Source organism: Neomonachus schauinslandi, chromosome 3 (genome assembly GCF_002201575.2).
Source record: "Neomonachus schauinslandi chromosome 3, ASM220157v2, whole genome shotgun sequence".
In the NCBI taxonomy this organism is placed as follows: Eukaryota; Metazoa; Chordata; class Mammalia; order Carnivora; family Phocidae; genus Neomonachus; species Neomonachus schauinslandi.
The window spans coordinates 45,285,172-45,305,768 of record NC_058405.1 but is presented as its reverse complement, the minus strand read 5'-3'; the positions used below and the strand labels follow the sequence as shown (position 1 = coordinate 45,305,768).

General features: G+C 36.5%; 1 protein-coding gene across 4 annotated transcripts in view; it reads right to left on the bottom strand.

Moving 5' to 3' along the window:
* The window catches only part of DIAPH3 (diaphanous related formin 3), a 488,058-nt gene that overhangs the window by 259,662 nt on the left and 207,799 nt on the right, over positions 1-20,597 (bottom strand). For all 4 annotated transcript variants that reach the window (XM_021697835.2, XM_021697836.2, XM_021697837.2 and 1 more), the window contains 3 exons: positions 13,665-13,760; positions 5,548-5,642; positions 1,158-1,259 (listed from right to left, as the gene is read on the bottom strand). In XM_021697835.2, coding sequence (XP_021553510.2) covers positions 1,158-1,259; positions 5,548-5,642; positions 13,665-13,760 — 293 coding nt within the window. The remainder of the gene's footprint in view (positions 1-1,157; positions 1,260-5,547; positions 5,643-13,664; positions 13,761-20,597) is intronic.

The window sequence follows — 20,597 nt, the reverse complement described above, 5'->3', positions numbered from 1 at the left end:
TCAGCGTTTTGTGAACTCAGGAAGGGGGCAGGTGCTGTGGAGAGGGGTGAGGAGAATGGGTTTATGAAGAAACAGGAAGTAGTTTAAGAGCAAATGCCTACAACATGCAAAATATGGTATGCAGACAGTCCTTTAGTTAGCCAACCCAAATTTTCAAAATTATATCAAATACAATTCCATTATATCCCTGGAGGTTGGTAATAGAACTGAAGATAAAAGGGAAAAAAATAATCCTACATATAAAAAAAATGGGGGCGCCTGGGTGGCTCAGTCAGTTAAGCATCTGCCTTCAGCTCAGGTTATGATCCCAGGGTCCTGGGATCGAGCCCCAGGTCAGACTCCCCAATCAGTGGAGAGTCTCTTTCTCCCTCTGCCTCTGCCCCTCCCCCTGCTTGTTTCTCTCTCTCGCTCTCTCTCTCCTAAATAAATAAAATCTTAAAAAAAAAATAAAAAGAAATGAAACACTAAAGTATTGTCATAATGACTGAATGTAACCAACCTCAAAATAATTTAATGATAGGAAAAAAGAAGAGAAGAGAAGAAAAGTTGATAAAATTATAATTTTAAGTTGCAACTCAGCTAATATGTAACATTGGCACATATTTTCACCTCTTCTGACCCCAACTTCTATAAGATAGGAGGCTGGAACAAGATGATTATCAAGGGGTCTCAAAGATTTTTTTTAAAAAGGTATTCACTTTTCATCCTCATTGCCAAGAAGGAGACTGTATTTCTAATTCCACAGTCTAAAACAGGAGATGAACAGAGGTGAGCGATAGAACAAGAAACTGAAGCTACTCTTGCAGTATTTTGGAATACGTAGCTCCAGAATAAATCATAAATATACTCGTCTGCCATAGGAGTGCAGTTTTCATCGTACATTTTGACATGAAATAGAGAACACATGCAAAAAAATCAAGTTTATACTTTTAAAAACTCCTTGGACTTTCTTTAAGGCTATAGTTTCAATATATATATTTGAAATCAAGATCATTTTCCATAAATATCCTTAGGTTAAAAAAAAAAAAAGACAAGATGGACATTAAAGGTTTATAAAACAATCCTGATGTGAAAAGGTCTGACAGTTCTTTCCTGTGTGGCACAGTATAAAAATCCCCACCCAGGAGAGCTAATGCTGAGAGATGGATGGTACTTACCACAACAGCAAACTGCTCAGGTTCACATAGGTTGTTATAGTCACTCTTGAACTGAGACAATGAACTTAATTGTTCTTGATCAGGAAGATGCTTTATTAGGTTCTAAAAATTAAAACCACAAGAAAATATCTTCACTAAATGTGCTTCTTGAAATCTAGAAAGATTTATTAATCAACTATGGGAAAGAAACCACTGAAAAAGTCAATCTTTACTTTTATTAGGTAACCTCAGCCTTGTACTCAGCCTTACACTACATTCTATGCATCTGGAAAGCAGTCAATTTTCCTCTCTTCTCTCTAGATTTATATATTCAAATCAAGCGCCACTTGATTAACTATAAAACTGAGAAAGAAAAACTCAACCTACACCAAAGGAACAGCTTTCTGACCTGGGTAAATGTGATCAATCACAGTTCAGCTTTAGGGAATTAAATGTCAGAAATTTCAGTCAAAGCCAAACATTTTAACACTTCATTCGAGGGGATAAAAGAAATTATCATATTGCTACTAAAAGGCAAGAGAAAGAAATGAAATTCGGGGAATTTTAATGAAAGTGCTTGCAAGATTTAATGAACATGATTTACAGTTTTAATAATAAAAATTAAAGTATCTCTAAAACAAAAACTAACTTTCCTAATGGGAAAGAAAACTTGAAAAGACACTGAAGACACAGAATGATATACTTTGCAGATAAAAAGCTTATAGAGATAACCTTTAGGAACTTAAGTGCCCATGGCCTTTGGCCTTTATCACCTGCAGTCCAGAAACCACAGGTTCTCAGTTATTCTGGCTCCTTTTATCCATGGCCTTTCCCATGCCACACATTTAGACAAGAGAAACACTCCCAATGGAGAAAGACCAAATAAACACACAAATTGTCTTCCCTGTTAGAATTTTAATGATTACACAATCCTGGGGACAAAGTCTATACAGATCCTCTGTATCAAAATATAATTGACTATAATAGTGTTATAAACAAATTAGTGTCCTGATATTAAAGTTAAGAAACAGAGTGGTTGGTGCTCACAACTCCAGATAATAGCGTCAGCATACTCTGTACAAGCCCAAAGTCAAGTACAAGTTATAATTAAGCCTACATCATGCTATATGTATTTATGGGGAAAAACTCCCCCAAACGTGTCATTAGTTAAAAATAATGTTAGAGAATGTTATATATCAAAGTAGTTAGATCAAAGAACAAGTTTTTGGACTCACTGTGTACCTTTGGACAAAAACTTGGTTGACTGGCCAAAAACAAACAAAAAAAGGGGCAATTTAAGATAATCCCTAAAAAAGAATTCACTGTTAATACTACCAACTGAATAAAAGCAATAGAGGATTTTTCCATATAAATAGAAATTTCTCTTATTAAAATTGCCTGAGGCCCAAAGACCTGGTTATTTATGTTTCTTTCAACCATTCTAGCTGACAGCTGGATTATGTGAGTTATTTACTAATCAGGCCTCTGAATTTCTTCAGTATCCTTTTAGATGACCATCAAATCCCCTTAAATATCTGTAGTTAACATATAATTAATCTTTTATCATGAATTTATTAATTTTTCACTTGCTTAGTTTTACTTTGTAAAGTAATGAAACTACTATGATTTGTAAGAATATAGGCCCAAATTTCCCTTGTCTCTCCCTTTACCAAATTCACCATCCTTTCACAAATCCTAAGGTCCTATCAAACTAAACTCTTTGCAGTTGCCGCCTGCCCCCAACTCTTCCCTCATGGCACAGGGAATTATTAGGGCCAGAATAACTGACCCCTGCTACATTACTCACACAGCGCTACTGCCTTTTCTACATCCATACCGTATCCAACCCTGCAGAATGCTCACCTCCACACATGCACACATGTAAATACCCTCACCTCCACACATGGCACAGTGCTCCCCTAACACACCCTCTAATTCTAAATAAATAAATAAATAAATAAACTCTTGATCCAGTCATGTTTATCTTGTAATTATATAGGTAAATGTCATTTCCCTTGCCAAACTAGAAATTCCAAAAAGGTAAAATCCATGCCTAATAGAGCCTGACATCATGCCCTGCACATGGTGGGTATAATAAAATATATACTAAACGAATTAATTACTAGAAGACAAATGAAGGCAAGTGGGTAAAGAATGAGGCAGAGAGCTGACATCAAAAACAGCATACTACTGATATCTGGTTATATATGAATACGTAACAAGATACGCCAAAATAAAGTTATGACTGTGAACAGAGCTTACCAAAATGGTGATTATTATCAAGTAATGTTTTTTTTTTCCATGCCGTGTTCAAAATTGGCAGTGCTTCACTTTACAATTAGGAATATATTTTTAGGGCGCCTGGGTGGCTCAGTTGGTTAAGCGACTGCCTTCAGCTCAGGTCATGATCCTGGAGTCCCGGGATCGAGTCCCGAATCGGGCTCCCTGCTCAGCAGGGGGTCTGCTTCTCCCTCTGCCCTCTTCCCTCTCGTGCTCTCTGTCTCTCATTCTCTCTCTCTCAAATAAATAAAATCTTTAAAAAAAAAAAGGAATATATTTTTAAAATTAAAATAAGACTTCAAAGAGCATGAAAGTCTTATTTTTTAATCAATCTATAAAAGTTCAAACTAAGTCTTTAGATTTTAAACTCCTAAAACTTGTTTTATATTTAGTAGGTGTGGTAGGCAAAAGATGACCTAAACCACATCCCCCAAGATGTCCACACCTAATCCCAAGAACTTGTGGAAATATTAGATTACATGGCAAAGGGAAATCAGGGTTGTTATCAGCTGACCTTAAAATAGGAAAATTTTTCTGGATTATCTGAACTGCTGAACGTAACCACAAAGGTTCTTAAAAGTGGAAGAGGGAGAGAACAATGGAGCGAGAGGGAGATGTAATTATGAAAGAAAGAAGAGAGGCAACATTGCTTCAAAGTTGAAGAAACGTGTCCCAAGCGAAGGAATGTGGGCAGCCATGAGGAGCCAGGAAAAGACAAAGATTTTTTTCTAAATCCTATAGAAAAGAATGCAAGCCTGCCAAAACCTTGACTTTAGCATGGTAAGACACACGCCAGATTTCTGTTCAATAGAAATGTAGGCTGATACATCTGTGTTATTTTCAGCAACTAAAGTTGTGGTAAACTGTTACAGCAGCAATAGAAAACTAATATATTAAGAAATTTTACGGAACTGGATGATCTTTGGACAGGAATTTAAAAAATCCAAATTCTTCCCCCATCTCTGTCCAAGAGCCACCTGAACATCCAACACATTCATGTAATCAAGTTAAAAGCTACTCTGTAAATACTCAACAAATGCATTAGGAAAAATACCCATATGTATTAAGTAGAAATATTTTCTCTAAGGAACTTGAAGTCTACTCCCAACAACAATGCACATTTATAATCAACGGTCACAAAGACAAAAATCTAGTAAAAAGAAAGTGCTAGAGAATGAAGGCTTCAAAAGTTACCGGATTACATTGTTTGAGTGTCTCAGCGACTCACAACGCAAACTCCTACTGGGATTATGTCACAACCACATTGGGAAGACAAGGTAGGAGAGGCAAAACCAAAGGCTGCTAAAGATACCATCAACTGATGGATTAAACGTCTAAAATAATTTTAAACATGTGTTGACACTAACAAATAATCTCTGGTTTCTTTTTATTGCTAAAAAAATCCTTTTTCTAAGTACATCCATTATAAGAATGAAAGATAGTAAACAGAAGATATTATTCTCTCACTATATGATTTGTGGTTTGATTCGCCGACTTTACATTTTATCAAGATATGCATTATTGATGCCTTATGTGGATTTCAGCGAGCAACTCTGGTACCACACTAGCATTCCTTAAGTACCACTGTGGGTAAAAACCATTTAAAAAACCTCGCAGCCGCCTGAATGAATTCAGAATGCTATGCCCACAATTTCTAGTACTCGTAGGAACACAAATGACTCAAGGAAGGGTTGTTAATAAAAGGTAACTTTAAATAAAGTTACCCTCTGTCTTCTATATCAAATCATAATATGACTTTATAAGACAAAAGTCTAAGAAAAACATATTCTAAAAGGATTATACAAATAAATTTTAATTAACATATTACTAATCTTAACTGTAACCAAAACAAAAACATATATATAAAATTAAACAATTCGCCTTTCAGAAACAGTCATTTAAAATAATTGAAATGTAATCATTTTGATAGCGTTATATTTGGTTTGCAGTTAAGAGAAGATGCAGAGTTTTATCTCCTGGCAAAGCAGAAGTTATGCTAAAACTAATTATGCAGCAATGATTTTCCAGTTGAATGATTTGGTTTAAGAATTTTGCTTCACTTACAGATTTCTATTTAATAAGAAGCTTGCAATGAAATATTGGAATTTAAGCTCTCTGCCAGTTTATTTACCTGAATCATAGACTCTGCCAACTGTGTTTCATCCACTTCCAGTATCATCATTTTGATTTCCTCATATGGCACCCGAAAAGAGCTCAGGAAGATTGCTAAAAGGAGGAGGGAGAGGTTCATGATGAGTAAGTGAAGAAAATAATTTGAGATGTAGTTCTCTATAAAAAATAATCCATAAAATGAGAAACTTTAAACATTGAATGTAATTACAATGGGAGAAAGGTTCATTAGCACTTTTTCTATTCTAGCTTTAGAACTACTATTTAAGCAACAGTCCTTTATTATTATGCTGGTTACAAGGTTGATTTTTAATGCTTAATTATTAGCCTATCACGGAATGGTGACAATTTTCATGTGATTAAAAAAAAAAACCTGAAATATATTTGGTATGCCATAAAAATATCACATTGTAATAAAAAGAACCATGAAACTCCAAGATGCACATGTAATATTTGTCTAAACGTGTGTTTTTAGCTTGTATAATATCTTCCAGCCCTACTAAGTAGTTCACAAAAAATATTTTAAGAAAACTGCTAAGTAGTGCATTAACACTATTTTAAGTTATAATAGCACTTCCCTGTTTCAAAATATTATAGACAATATCCCAGAAAAATAGCCTCTGCATGTAACTAAAGCTTGAATATCCAATATTAGAAAACAAATTTTCCTGAAAAACTATCCAAATAGATTAGATTGGATAATATATCCAATATAGATTGGATAAAATTACTAAGAATTTCAACATTTACATTTTTTTCTAATACCTCATATATCTAATATTAAAACACAACGATCTTCTCAAAAGCTATTGAGGTAAATAAGGATATTTTCACAGTATTAGATTCAAGGCTTTTGCTATTTCCTCCCTTATTCTACTATTAATGTCTCTTCTTCAGTGACAGATGTCACTTCTTGAACATACTCAGAATTTGCTACCACTAGCCCACTAATTTAGATGCTAAACTTATGTCATGTTGTCTGTACGCATTTTCATAGAAAAACAGCATTTTTTACAAGATTGAGAAAACATGATCTACTTCTTTCCTGAAAGCTGTATTCCATATACCTGAGGATTCCATAGATCATCTACAAATAAGCAACAAGGGCACCATCTGTGTTCTCATCACCAGCTTCACGGACACATTTCTGAACTCAAATAGTCATAAATATGGGATAACAGTGCTAGAAATTATGGATGGGTATAATCCTTAATATCCCAACAAGATGGAATGAATGATATAAATGCTATTGCAACAGAGATTAATGAAATTATAAGAGGATAACCCCATAGTGGACACTAAAAAGCACAAAAATATATGATCTCAAAAAAATCATCAGTAAGTAATTAATCGGAAGAGAAGATCTAAATCCATAGATCATGTACAAAACAAGTTGTATATGATTGTAGAATTAAATGTAAATATTAACAAAAACAAATACTAAAAGAAATTTCACATGTCCATTTAGCTCCTTTATGGTAAGAGAATATCTTAATCATAAAAGTTGATGGAAAATATGTGAAAAGACTGATATCTGACACCATAAAAGGGAAACACCATCAAAGCACCAAAACAGGGCGCCTGGGTGGCTCAGTTGGTTAAGCGACTGCCTTCGGCTCAGGTCATGATCCTGGAGTCCCGGGATCGAGTCCCGCATCGGGCTACCTGCTCAGCAGGGAGTCTGCTTCTCCCTCTCCCGCTCCCCCCTCTTGTGCTCTCTCTCTCACTCTCTCTCTCAAATAAATAAATAAAATCTTTAAAAAAAAAAAAAGCACCAAAACAATTAAAAAGCAAGGAAGCTGAGGGGATAAATCTGCGTCAAGATTGAATGCATTTGTTTTTTCTTCATTTAGAATATCCTGAGATCTAAGAAAGAAAATGAGCAAAATGTACGTAGCCTTAAATAAAAGGAAAAAAAGACAAAAAAAAAATATATGTAATATGTTAAACCTTAGGAGTAAGCAAACTGAAAAGGCAAATTGTTAAAACATACCTGAATTGTAAATTTAGTAAGATTAAGCAATCTTTGAAATTATTAATTTCCTTTGAGAAGCAATAAATCTCACTCAAGAAACCTAGTCTATGGATACAACATGGAAATATAGGAAAGATTATAACATTAAATACAAAGATCAAAGAATAAATACTCTGAAGCATAATATAGTCATTGAGAGGAAAAAATATATACTTTTATATACTTTAGTCATTATGGCAAAGTGGAGAAATGCCCTTGAAACATCTATCTCCTCCATCCTGAAAAGGATATTTTTTTATCTTAATCAAGAAATACCCTTTGCATAGCATAAGGTATAGAGCTCTCCAATCACTCCATTGTACAACTGAAACTAATCAAACATTGTGCACCAACTATACTTCAAGAATAAAAAATAAAACCTTGAAATATCTAAAAAACATACATATGCGCATGCACATGTGTGTGTGTAAATCCTAAATTCATTTCTAAGCTGTCCTGAAAGGAAGGGAAATAGAAATCCTGGGAGAAAAAATATTTTAAAAAATGGAAGTTCGAAATAATGGCCAGGAAAAAAAGAAAAAGATTACTAAGAAGAAACAAGATTTTGGGGGTGGGGGGGGGGGGACTTGGAAATTAGAAAAAAAATTTCATAAAAAAATTTTAAAAATTTATATATACATAAATATATTAAGCTACTATATATGTAATATATATATTAAACTCCTGACATTAAACACTCAACCTATGGATCAGACGTCAGATAGAGAGAAAACTGAGGACATCAAAGACATAGGCAAAGAAGCAATCCAAAACACAAATTTCAAGAGATGGGAAAATACTAGGTTAAGAGACACAGAAGAGGAATAAAGTACCTTAAAATGTCTACTTGGAGTTGCAAAAAGCAATCACAACAATTGAAGAAAATCTTACCTGAAGAGAAAATGTCAGAATTTTCCAGAATTATAGAGAGATACAAATCATCACAATAAGAAGGCCCAACCAATCCCAAATAGAATTGGTTTTTAAAACCACACTAGATCCTTATAAAACACATGGCGCTGGTAAGGTTGGGAAGGGGGAACATTCAAGCACTGATGGTGGCAGAATACATTTGGTACAGACACAGAACAGTATATACCTCGAGCAGGCAGTCATCTGTTTCTGCTGAGAGAAACAATAATAACTATTTTAGGTTTTTAAGCCCGACAGAGTCTCTGTCACAACCAGTCAACCCTGCTAGTGTAGCACAGAAACAGCCATGGACGGTATACAGTCAGATGTCCTGGCTAAGTTCCAACAGACTGCGTTTCCACAAACTGGGAAAAGCAAGATTTAGCCTGAGGGCCATAGTTTGCCGCACCCTGCCTCAGTACAACCAAAAATGGGAAACCACCCAAGAGTCAACCAAGGGTTAAATGAATCAAGTATAGCATTCAAAGCATGTGTTATTAAAACTGCAATAAAAATGAATATACTGCAGCTAGATGCATTAATAAGGTATGATTTTATTTATGTACAATTCAAAGTCGGTCAAAACCAAACAACTTATTTAGGAATATGTACATGGTTGGTAAAACTATAAAGAAAAGGAAGGAAATATTTAAACCAAGATTTAAGATAACGATACTTCGCATAGGAAGGGAGGTAAAATGGGAAAAGGTAATATTTAAGTCTCTAAAGTATTAGTCATCTTCTGTTTCTTTAGCTGTGGGTGTTTGATTTATATCATTAAACTGTAACATGTATTTACATATTCACTCCTGTATAATATGTCATAACTATTCAATTAAAATAATGTTAAAAGAATAATATGAAAACAAAAACGCATGGGGGAAAAAAAGGTGGCATAGACTGTGGGTAAAGCATTAAGCTTACTCAAGCAAAGTCTGGCTCCTGTGAGCTTCTCTCAAAAGCCCTGAGAATGGGGCGCCTGGGTGGCTCAGTCGGTTAAGCGACTGCCTTCGGCTCAGGTCATGATCCTGGAGTCCCCGGATCAAGTCCCGCATCGGGCTCCCTGCTCAGCAGGGAGTCTGCTTCTCCCTCTGACCCTCTTCCCTCTCGTGCTGTCTCTCATTCTCTCTCTCAAGTAAATAAATAAAATCTTTAAAAAAAAAAAAAAAAGCCCTGAGAATGTCCTGCGTGATTAAGAGTGTCTTTGTTTACCGGGGGCACTGGGCCACACTAGACAGTCTATGCTAATAATGTGATTTATGGTGGGGGCTTTGGGTCACTGTATTAGCCTGACCTCTCGAGGGTCTGAAAACTAAGGTCAGTCATGCAGGGGTTCACCCATTACCAAGACCTAGTAAAAATGGTGGACACCAAGGCTTAAGTGAGCCTCCCCAGTTGGCAATAATCCGTGCGTATGAGTATTCATCATTGCCGGGAGAAGCTAGAGCTGTCCATGGCTGAAAACTTCACCCTCAGAACTCTCCTGGACTCTGCCCCATGTACGTCTTTCCTTGGCTGATTTTAATCTGTATCGTTTAAGCATGAGTCAAATAGCTTTCAGTCAGTTCTGTGAGTCCTTCTAACAAATTATCATACTTAAGAGTGGTCTTGGGGACCCCCAAACTTGCTAGTGCCCAAAGTGAAGATGGTCTTGGAGATGAAAAAAATTTGCAGATAAAAACCTTCTATGATCTCACACACTTTTAAAGTATATAAACAATATGAATAAACATAAATAACACAACATGCATAATGAATATAGTAACATATATAAAAAAAGATAAAAGGTTAACAGAAGAGTTTACTTTGCGAATAGACACAATTTATTCCTTGACTTTCTTCTATATTTGTAATTTACCCACTGCTTTCCGGTATTAATTATTATATAGTTAAAATAACATGCACGGGCGCCTGGGTGGCTCAGTCGTTAAGCATCTGCCTTCGGCTCAGGTCATGATCCCGGGGTCCTGGGATCGAGCCCCGCATCGGGCTCCCTGCTCCGCGGGAAGCCTGCTTCTCCCTCTCCCACTCCCCCTGCTTGTGTTCCCTCTCTCGCTGTGTCTCTCTCTGTCAAATAAATAAAATCTTTAAAAAAATAAAAATAAAAATAAAAAATAAAATAACATGCACATCAAATACCTATATTTATAAAGACTGAACTATGTTGTTTTTATAGCTTATGGATAAGGTTTTAGGAAAACATTTGCTAAAAGGGTAAAAAAAAAAAAAAGAAGAGTTCTGAAAATGGCCTAGTGCATAACACACAATTCAGAAGACAAACCTAGACCTTTAAAAAACAAATTAAAAGTTACTGAGAATATGAGATACTCATTTAAAGCCTCCAAAAGACCCATTAAAGTGAATATTTTTACTAACATGCATCTTATCCTTCAAAATGTGATTATATAGATCCCAGTGGGCAGTTCTGAGTTCAGTGAAGAAGTGTAACGTGTGCAGATTTTGGAACCAGTCACACATGTTTTCTTCAAGGGAACTTATATTTAAACCTTTACATTAATTCATAGATTCCAGGGTTCCTCCCTTTAGAGCTCTAATACTCCAAAAATCTGGTAAAGCATATGATCCTTGTGCAACTCCGAAGGCATCTCTTGAGCTGGAGTGGCTAGAATTCTACCTTTTAGGCGAGCCCAGGGTCTCTGCCAAACCCTTTATGACCTCAAATACAGGGAGAACCTAAAACACCCTTGAATCAATAGGTAAATAAAGGAGTATATTTTAGATCCTTTGCTCAAAATTCTATCAAATATTTCAGTTAAGAGAAATCTAAGAGAAAGTATCTGATTTCCAAGTGACAACATAGTCTTGTCACTATCACAAGACTCTTCAGAATTCAGTATCTCAAAAGACTGAATTTCACAGACAAAAACCAGCTGTGAATCAGACTATAATTACGGTCAAGATTATAGGTTGCTAAAGCTTCTTAAAGCTTAAATCGTAACACTTGCTACAATCAAAGAGGGCAAGAAGAATCCAGAAATGGATTACATCATAATACGACATGGTTTAAATTCTGGACTTTTTGATCTTATACTTTAAAACGTGTTTACAATTAATTGGATGGATATATATCCTCTAGCTAAAACAACAACAAAAAACTAATATCCTCTGTATAATATGATTTTGTTATCTCTAAACAGGAATAGTATAACCTGTATCTACTGGCCATTTTCAAAATAAGCAATCTTCTTCAAGTCACTGAACTGCTATACCCATCCGTAACATCATGCTACTTACTACCTATGTGATAGGGTTGTAGTAGAGATTAAAGGGCCAAATACAGAACTAGATTATAAAGGTAATCAGTAATTATTAGCCATTATTACATTTGAAATATCATTTAGCACATGTTCTATTACATATAAATAATACCAAATTCAACTATTCAACTTTGAGATGAATATTTATACTAACTTATCATGGCTGACCCATCTGAAAAGAATTCTATTAAAAATGCTACTTCTTGGGGTGCCCGGGTGGCTCAGTTGGTTAAGCCTTTGACTTTGGCTCAGGTCATGATCTGAGGGTCCTATGGCTCTGCTCCACGGGAGTCGGCCTGTCCCTCTCCCTCTGCCCCTGCTCATGTGCACACACTCTCTTGCTCTCTCAAATGAATAAATAAAAACTTTAGGTAAATAAATAAATAAAATGGTATTTCTTCAGGACCCCTAATGAGGCTGTTTAGAGTTAAGCCTAGGAATCAGTAACGCCAAGACATGGACACTTTTCAAGAAAAACTCTCTTTTAGATCACAGAGAATAGAACTTTTTGACATTATCTAAGTTAATAATGCTTTGAAATCAATGTTCCTTTAAAGGCAAAAATTCCCTGAAATACCTGTATCATGTAACAGTCCCCAAAATCTTAGTCTAAGCTCGCACACACAGACACATCCACAAATCATTTATAATTCAGACTACATGTCCATTACACATCAGAAAGAGCCCTGACACAATCTTCACATCAGGGTGATGGACACCACTTTGACCGGCCATCCTGGGTGCAGGGGAAAGAGCACTGGAGTTTCTCACACCAGCAATAAATGCTTCCACGTGAAAGCTACCTCATCTCCACTTACACTGTCATTGGCCCAAGAAGTCACATGGCGACATCTACCTTCAAGAGCATAGGGATGTGCAATCAACTTGTGCCCACAAAGAAAGTAGTATCTTGGCCAATCACATTAATATCTACACACTGTCCATGGGGATCATGGCGCATCCACAACGCAGACAAGGGGTGGCCCTCTGTCATAGCAAGCAGGAAAGGATGGAGGTCTCAACCTGCACAGAAGGAATGTCAACTCTGTCCTTTACACTTACTGCCTCCGACAGAATTCCTTCTCTAATCCATAGCATGAATCTTTAGCCTCTTACCAAAGAATTTTTGTTCCCAATACTTGCTACAAGCTCTCTTGAGGCATGTAGCAATGGAAAGGCAGACTAGAAGCCATGTTAACTTCCCATGACTCTTGATTCTCCACATTGGATTCCTATCACAACATTAGCAAGTGATCTATACACATGGTATTATCTCGGTTCCAAGCAAACTATCTTTGATGCGTTCAAGTTGCAGTTAGAAAGGAGTTAGAAGCAAAACTCTTTGCTCTCTTCTCCTCCTAGTAATTCAGTCAGGGAGACAATTCAATACTAAGTATTTAACTCCTGTAACAGTAATTAAATCTAAAATATTTCCAGTCATTACTTTTGAGGAAAGGCTTTCAATTGCTCAGATGGGATAATGGAATTCATTTTACTCATCATCCTAATTTCCATTAATATTCCAACCTCTTTTGTGTGTGATCAAGTATCAAAAATAATAGAGATTCGGAGGTATAAAAGAAATAATCCGTTATCACTTTTTAAAATATGATGTCATCACCTAAATTTCTTAACTCGTTATTTATATACTTAGACAAAGGGTAGCTTTTTTTTCCCGTTAGAGAAGACATATTTTCATTCTAAATACTTTCCTTAGCTTTATTTTCTAATACATTTTTGAAGAATTTAACCCATAAATTGCCTAAAGGGAAGGAATTATCTTTGAAGTTATTATGCAAATAATAAAATATTAAAATAAAAAAATGAAAAACAAGTCATCAAGAAAATGAAATAATTTACAGGAACCACCTCCAGTGTTTTACTCCAGTGATAGTATTGAAATTTCATACGTACAAAGGTTCTGGGCAATTTTAGAATCTAAAAATTTAAGCTCTTTAATTTTTTTCTTAATAGCTTTCTTCTCTTCAAAATCTTCCTCTTCTCTTCTCTCTGTAAAACCAAGGATAGACCCACGTCAGTCAGGCATTCAGCAGCAAAAGGACAGGTTGTGAACTATTATCAAAGAATCTAAAAAAGATACTATTCTCTTAAATAACATGGTTATAAAAGTAATAGATATCCCAAGACCTAGACTGTTTTAGATAGGCACTAGTGGTTCTTACGCTAGAAAAACTGAGTAGATACTTGAAGGTCTGACAGCAAAAACAAAACTGATGTGCATTATGGAAACCAATACCACTGGGTACAAGAATGAGAACACTTAGCTCATTTGAACAGTATATGGGACACAATTACAGAAATGAATATACTTACACTTAAAGTAGGTTAAGAAGTTAGCTCTAAGAATGCTAAGCAATCACACACACACAGCTATTTTATGTCTGAGAGACCACCCTTATTTAAAAATATAGCTCCTACTAAACTGGAAGAGTAGGTGGTTTATAATTCGGTTTCCAAATGTTTGAAAACAGTCAAAATTTGATATTTAGCTTTTTTTATCTGAGGGTTTCAGAAGCAACAAATGCATCTAACCTCCCTATTCTTAGTAAAAAATAAGAGAATAAATGTATCATGCTAAACATCAATCTATGACCTGTCCTTACAACAAGGTATAGGACAGTCAAGGTTAAGAGCTGGAACCAATAGTGATCCTATCAACTTCCCTCTCCTTTGTGTCCACAGATGGCACTTCTGGTCAAAGCCAGTCATCTTACAAAATCAGGATCCTGATAACAAAAAATAATGGAGCAAAGTGTTTTAGATATGTACAAATAAATCACTACTATTGGGGAAAATAGCTGCCAAAAGCATCTTCATACATATAAGATGGCACATTATAATTACATTATATCAAAAAAGACTAATATAATTACATGTTTTGGTACATAATGTGAGACAGGGATCAACTTTTATATTTTTCAAAATACTTATTAAGTAATTACCTCTATCATTTTATTAATAGTCATCTTTCTCAACTGCTTCTATATTACACTTTTATCCTATGCTTGTTTTTCTGGGCTTCTAATTCTGTTCCACTGTTCTAAGTACTACATCTTAATTGAATGTCCAAATTATTTTTCTTCCCCTTCTAAACTTTCTTCCCTTCTCTCATTTATTTTTCCACATGAACTTTAGAGTAATGCAAAAGTTCCAGAAATAAAATTCATTTGAATTGTATTTGACTCATGAGACATTTGTAAATAAATTCAAGATTTGGTATGTTGACAATTTTCAAAATTCCCAGTCATCAACATGACATGCGTTTATAATCATTCAACTTAGCGCAGTGTTCTTTGTAGGCAACCCGTACATTCATTGTTAGTGTTAGGTGTCCTAAGTATATCTAAATTATACTCTTAAGTATGGGGATGGGAGGCGGAGAGATTGGTTAATTCTACCCTTTCCACTGTACTTTGTAACTAGTTACTGCTGGAATAAAGAAACTTTGTTGAATTTTGCATACATGTTTTATAATCAGCAACTTTACTTATTCTTTCATTCAAATGAATATTAAGCACCCATTAAAAGGGACTGTGCTAGGCAATACAGATACAACGTTAGACAAAACAGAGACATCCTGCCCTCACAGAATTTAAAGACCAATAGCGGTGAATGCGAAGCAAATGTCAACTACAATACATAGATAAGTCTGCAATGTTTTGATAAGAATCCCATAACCCATTCTTAACAGCGACAGTCTTCATGTAATAAATGATACCTAATCAAAAGCTTGAAAGAGGAAAGGAGTTAGGTATGAGAGAAGGTTTTGGGGTGGTAGGAGGAAGGATCAGACAACAGAAGGATAGTGTTTGAAGGTTTCATGGTGCAAGAACTTGAAGGGCACAGAAAGAAGTGAGAATAACAAGAGCAGAGAATATTGTGTGGAAGTAAAGGACACCAGAAACTAAGCAGATACCACATCATGCAAGACCTTTTAAGCCAGGTTAAGAAGTCTGGATTTTATCCTCCAAGCAATGAGAAGCCACCAAGGTTTAAGTACGAGACAGACATCAAAAGAATTGAATTTTAGAAAAAACTCAGGCTTTTCAAAGTGAAGTCAAAGAGTGGCAAAAGTAAAATGGGAGAAGGTCAAGACAGAGGGCGTTACAGAAATCCAAAGGACAATATATGGTGCCCTCATCTACAGCAGCAGCCACTGGGATGAAAAGAAGGGATGATTTCCAAAAGTAGAATCCAGCCCACATCTGCCTCCTAAATTCCAGATTGAATACCCAAGGGCCTCCTCTCAACATCTCTGCTCGGATGTCTAAAGGGCACCTTCAACTTAACATGCCCAAAGCCAAACACACACACCCCTCCACACCTGCTCTTCCAGCAGTTTTCTTCATCTCAAAAACAAAAATAAAAACAAAACCAAAAATGGGAATGCTCTTGTTGCACTTGCTGAGCTCAAAGAGCTTGACGTCATCCTGTTTCCTACTATTTCCCTCAAAATCATAGCCAATCCACCCAGCAATCCAGGCAGCTCTAACTCCAACATGTTCCCTGAGCCAGGCACTCCTCCCCATCCCCCTGGCTCCTACTTTTCCTCTGCTCAAGCCCACCATCCTTTCTCACCTGCATTACAACTGCTTTCTAACCCATCTCCCACTTCCTGGCTTGACCATCTGCTGTCTCTGTACCGCAGGGCAGCCAAAGACTCCTGAGCAACATTAATGGAAGAGCTTTCCTTTACTGCCTTACATGGAACAGCAGTCCTCACTCAGTATTCCCTAACACCATCATTCTGCCCCTTTTTTTGCCTCCAAAGCACCTACTCCTCACATACTATAAATTATCTTTCTCCCCCCGTTACAAAACAGGTCTGTTAAATGTAGATACGTTGTTCATCATTATATCCTTAGCACCCCAAAGTAAGGCCTGGAACACAACTCGCAGGTATTCAGTAAATACCGGTGGGGTGTATGTTTGTATGTATGAAGCTGCAGACCAAAGGAGAAAGAAAGGGCACTCGGGGCAACCTAAACCCAGCAGATGATGATGGTATGGTGCTTATCTAATTCAGCAACAAATGAGAAACAGGTTTGAACAGTCCAGTTTTAAACACGTTCTGTTTGAGCAGCCCTGGCACATCCACACAATCACATGTAAGAGGCAACTGTATGTACCAAGGTGGAAAAGAATAATCTGGAATATGGAGATACAAGTACCTATCCTACCGGTTATTCCACTCACTGTCCTAGATCTTCCAGGAACCAGCAAAAAGTGACACGTTTGTCACCTTATTCCTAGTACTTAAACCTCCTATCTATCAGTTAAAGCTTTCAGATGAAGGCTAATAAAAATTATGGTAGTGGACTTCCTTTCCTTAACCTGACCAAATGGCAACCCTCTACTTTTTAGAAAATGTACATTTTTCTTATCTTTATCTGCAAAAAAAAAAGGCCAGATTTTTTTAATCAGTTCATTTCTCAACACCAATATCCTTTGACATTCCGAAATTTCTAAAGAAAAAAGTCAAAGAAACTAGTAACCTTTAATTTTAAGCAACATGCTCTGCCCATCTCCTAGGCATTCCACTGAACACATTCTGTTTCACTTGCTCACATAATTCTCATCATCACTCATACTACTGCTATCCTCATAATCACAATGAGAAAAAGAATGCTTAGGGCAAGTAACTTCAGGCAACGGATCTGATAAAAGAGTCATCACAAGACTTTCTCTCCAATATTCTTTCCACTAGTTTTGGAATATATTAGGCGTCACATAAAAAAAAAAGGGGGGGGGGTGGATAACCAAGTAATCTTGACCAGTTCTACCTCCAAATCGAGGTTGAAATGATTTTAACTAATTCTGCCTTTTCATAAAAGTGACAAATTAGAGTCTGAGTTTAATGTTATCAGCATACCCATAATGCAATGAAGTTACAGTTTTTCTCCTCTCTTCTCTGTTACCATATAGTCAAAGGGTGGTTGGAAAAAGATGGAACTGAAATAGTGAGCAGAATATGGATAAAGGGATAAGCAGCAGCAAAGTTTTCTGAGATAATAGGATTAAAACACACACACACACACACACACAGTAGAAATCAGATAATCACTCTATTAGCCAAATAAGACTGATTTGGATAAAATCTTCAACATGGAAAAATAATAAAAAGTGAAAATGAAGAAAAAAAAAAAAATGAAGCCAGACAGATAACAGACTGCCTAAAATCAGTGTAATACCAGTGAAAATGTTTATGCAAAGGTCCTGATAAAACAGGACCCAAATGTTGGCAGCAACAATAAACATGCATTCAAGAGGAATATGAACAAATGAGGATATTTAATGGAAATGAACTTCATACACAAAATCCTATTCATTTACCTGTGGTGATGTCATTTCTGTGAGCTATTACCCAGGACAGAGTGTAGGGTCCTGCAGGCAACTCAGGCTGGGCATCTCCAACCAGGTCCTGCATGCCCAGCCCCACCACATACCCACCACTGAACCCCACTGTGGCTTACATCCCTCATCTAGGACCTTGGGACACTGGCCCTCTAAGAGGAGTTGTGAAAAGGAAATAGGACAGTAATTACCTTCCTGTAACCTTCCCTCAGGCTCCACGGTAACAGGGAAATAAGAGACAAGAATCAGAAGGCCTGGGCGCCTGGGTGGCTCAGTTGGTTGAGCGACTGCCTTCGGCTCAGGTCATGATCCTGGAGTCCCTGGATCGAGTCCCACATCGGGCTCCCTGCTCGGCGGGGAGTCTGCTTCTCCCTCTGACCCTCCTCCCTCTCGTGCTCTCTGTCTCTCATTCTTTCTCTCACAAATAAATAAAATCTTAAAAAAAAAAAAAAATTAAAAAAAAAAAAAGAATCAGAAGGCCTAACTGCAGTTTGTGAGCCAACAGAGGACATTTTGGACTCACCCCATCCACTGGTAGAGCTCTTTTTCTAAGGCCATTATAAAATACACTTTCACTAAAAGACCAAATTTTCTCAAGATGAAACTCTGAATCATAAAGTCAGACTATTAGTGCCATCTACACTTGGGATCTAGCTTTTTTGCCATTAGAGGCCTGTGTTTAATCTTATTTCCTAGAGACGCTGTGTAAGACGGCATTTTTCCAACAGAAGATTAATACTGTCCAAAAACGGTTCTGATCACTAACACAGCATATGCCGCATTTTATGAGGGTTTTACATCAGAATGAAGTCAAAGATGACAAAACTTTCTATGTTGCCAAGAGCCATGAACTGAAAAAGTCTTTTTTAATTACATTTTCTCTTTATTCTTTTTCTATTTTCAAAGTTTCAAATATAGCAGCAAAATTGTATAAAGAATCTCCTTTCAAAGTCTTTGCTTCCATACTAAATTTTCCATTAAAAATCATAATTCCATGGTACATGGTTCTACAGTTTAATCCAGTTCATTTTCCATTATGCTCTAATCAGATTGATTAAAAATGTGACTTTTTTCAGGAGTAAGAGCCCACATATTCTATCATACATTATTTCACCATTGCAAAAAATTCTAGAATACACAGTCCTAAATGTGTAAGTGGCTAGTGGAGGCACAAAAGGCAGTAACCGTTTTCTCTTTCCATAATGGGATATTCTAAATCAATGAATGCTACTAATAACTGTTTATTCTATTTTTATTGGCGCTTCCTGGTTAAACGTATCTCATGTCAGTATGTTTTTAAAATACTACACATTTCAATTTTTTTCTGGTATTCATTTGGCACAAATGCTATTAAATTTTACATGTTAGATGTTCACAATAAATTGCCTTTGTTCATTAGATTACACTAGCCTTGAGAGGATAAAAGGAAGTGTACCAGATTAAATAAGCATTCTCTATGACACTGAGAGAAGCCAATAAAATCATCTCACCTACAGAAATAAAGCAAGCATATATCATGTACTTAGGAAATGACAACGGAGGCCTAGCACAATCTTCACATAAGGTAAAAGGCAGGGGCAGGAAGACACCCCTAAACTAGAAATTCTTTGTGTTAATTGCACTTGTTTTTCTTCTAGTTTTCTAACTGTTGAGGTTCTAAGAGGCTAACAAAGAGTATCAAGATTTTATAGGGTCCAGATTCTAGAAGAACCATCTCTGAAGTTTAACCACTTCATTCTACTGATGAGGAAGATTAAGCACAGAGGTTTATGAGTTACTTGCCCACAGCCACACAAAGGGTGAGGTGGTGACCGCCCCCCCCCCCCCCGAAAAGGACACTGATCACCACACCACAGCCAAGAGCAGCGTTTGGGGCGGGGAGTCCACGTGAGGAAAGTGATCTGCAACCCAGCACGTAAGAGAAAGGTAACTCCTCAAGCTTTGCATTGACGCTTGATAGAATTTTCCCTCGTGGTACATGTTCACTGAGAGAGAAAGTGGGGAGGTGAATGGATCCAGGAGAAGAGAGAGAGAGATGTTTGGTTTCTTGAGCACAGTGAGCAGGATTTAACGCTATGGGAAAATGTATAGCTCCAAAGGGAATTCTTAATTTCACCCATCACTACCTCTCTTCAAGTGGTGGTTAACTGTGCTTCAGTTATCCAGCAATACACTGTGAAAGGAATACACCTGGAAATCTCAAGGGTCAGAATTTGAGAATAATCTAATGGCTGGGAAAGGAAAATACATTTCTGAGAATTACTACTACTGGTAGCTGTGATAGAATATTTTACAAAGAAGATTTAGGCAGCTTGAAGGCAGAAGATACGGAATACATAGAAGAAAGTGAAAACTTGGAATGAATTATTTTTTAAGTTGACAATACCCCCTTGGCAAAATGTCAAAGTAAATGCTTTGGTATTGAAAACCGCAATTGTATAAATAGCTTTAGTCATATTTGATCTGTCAAAC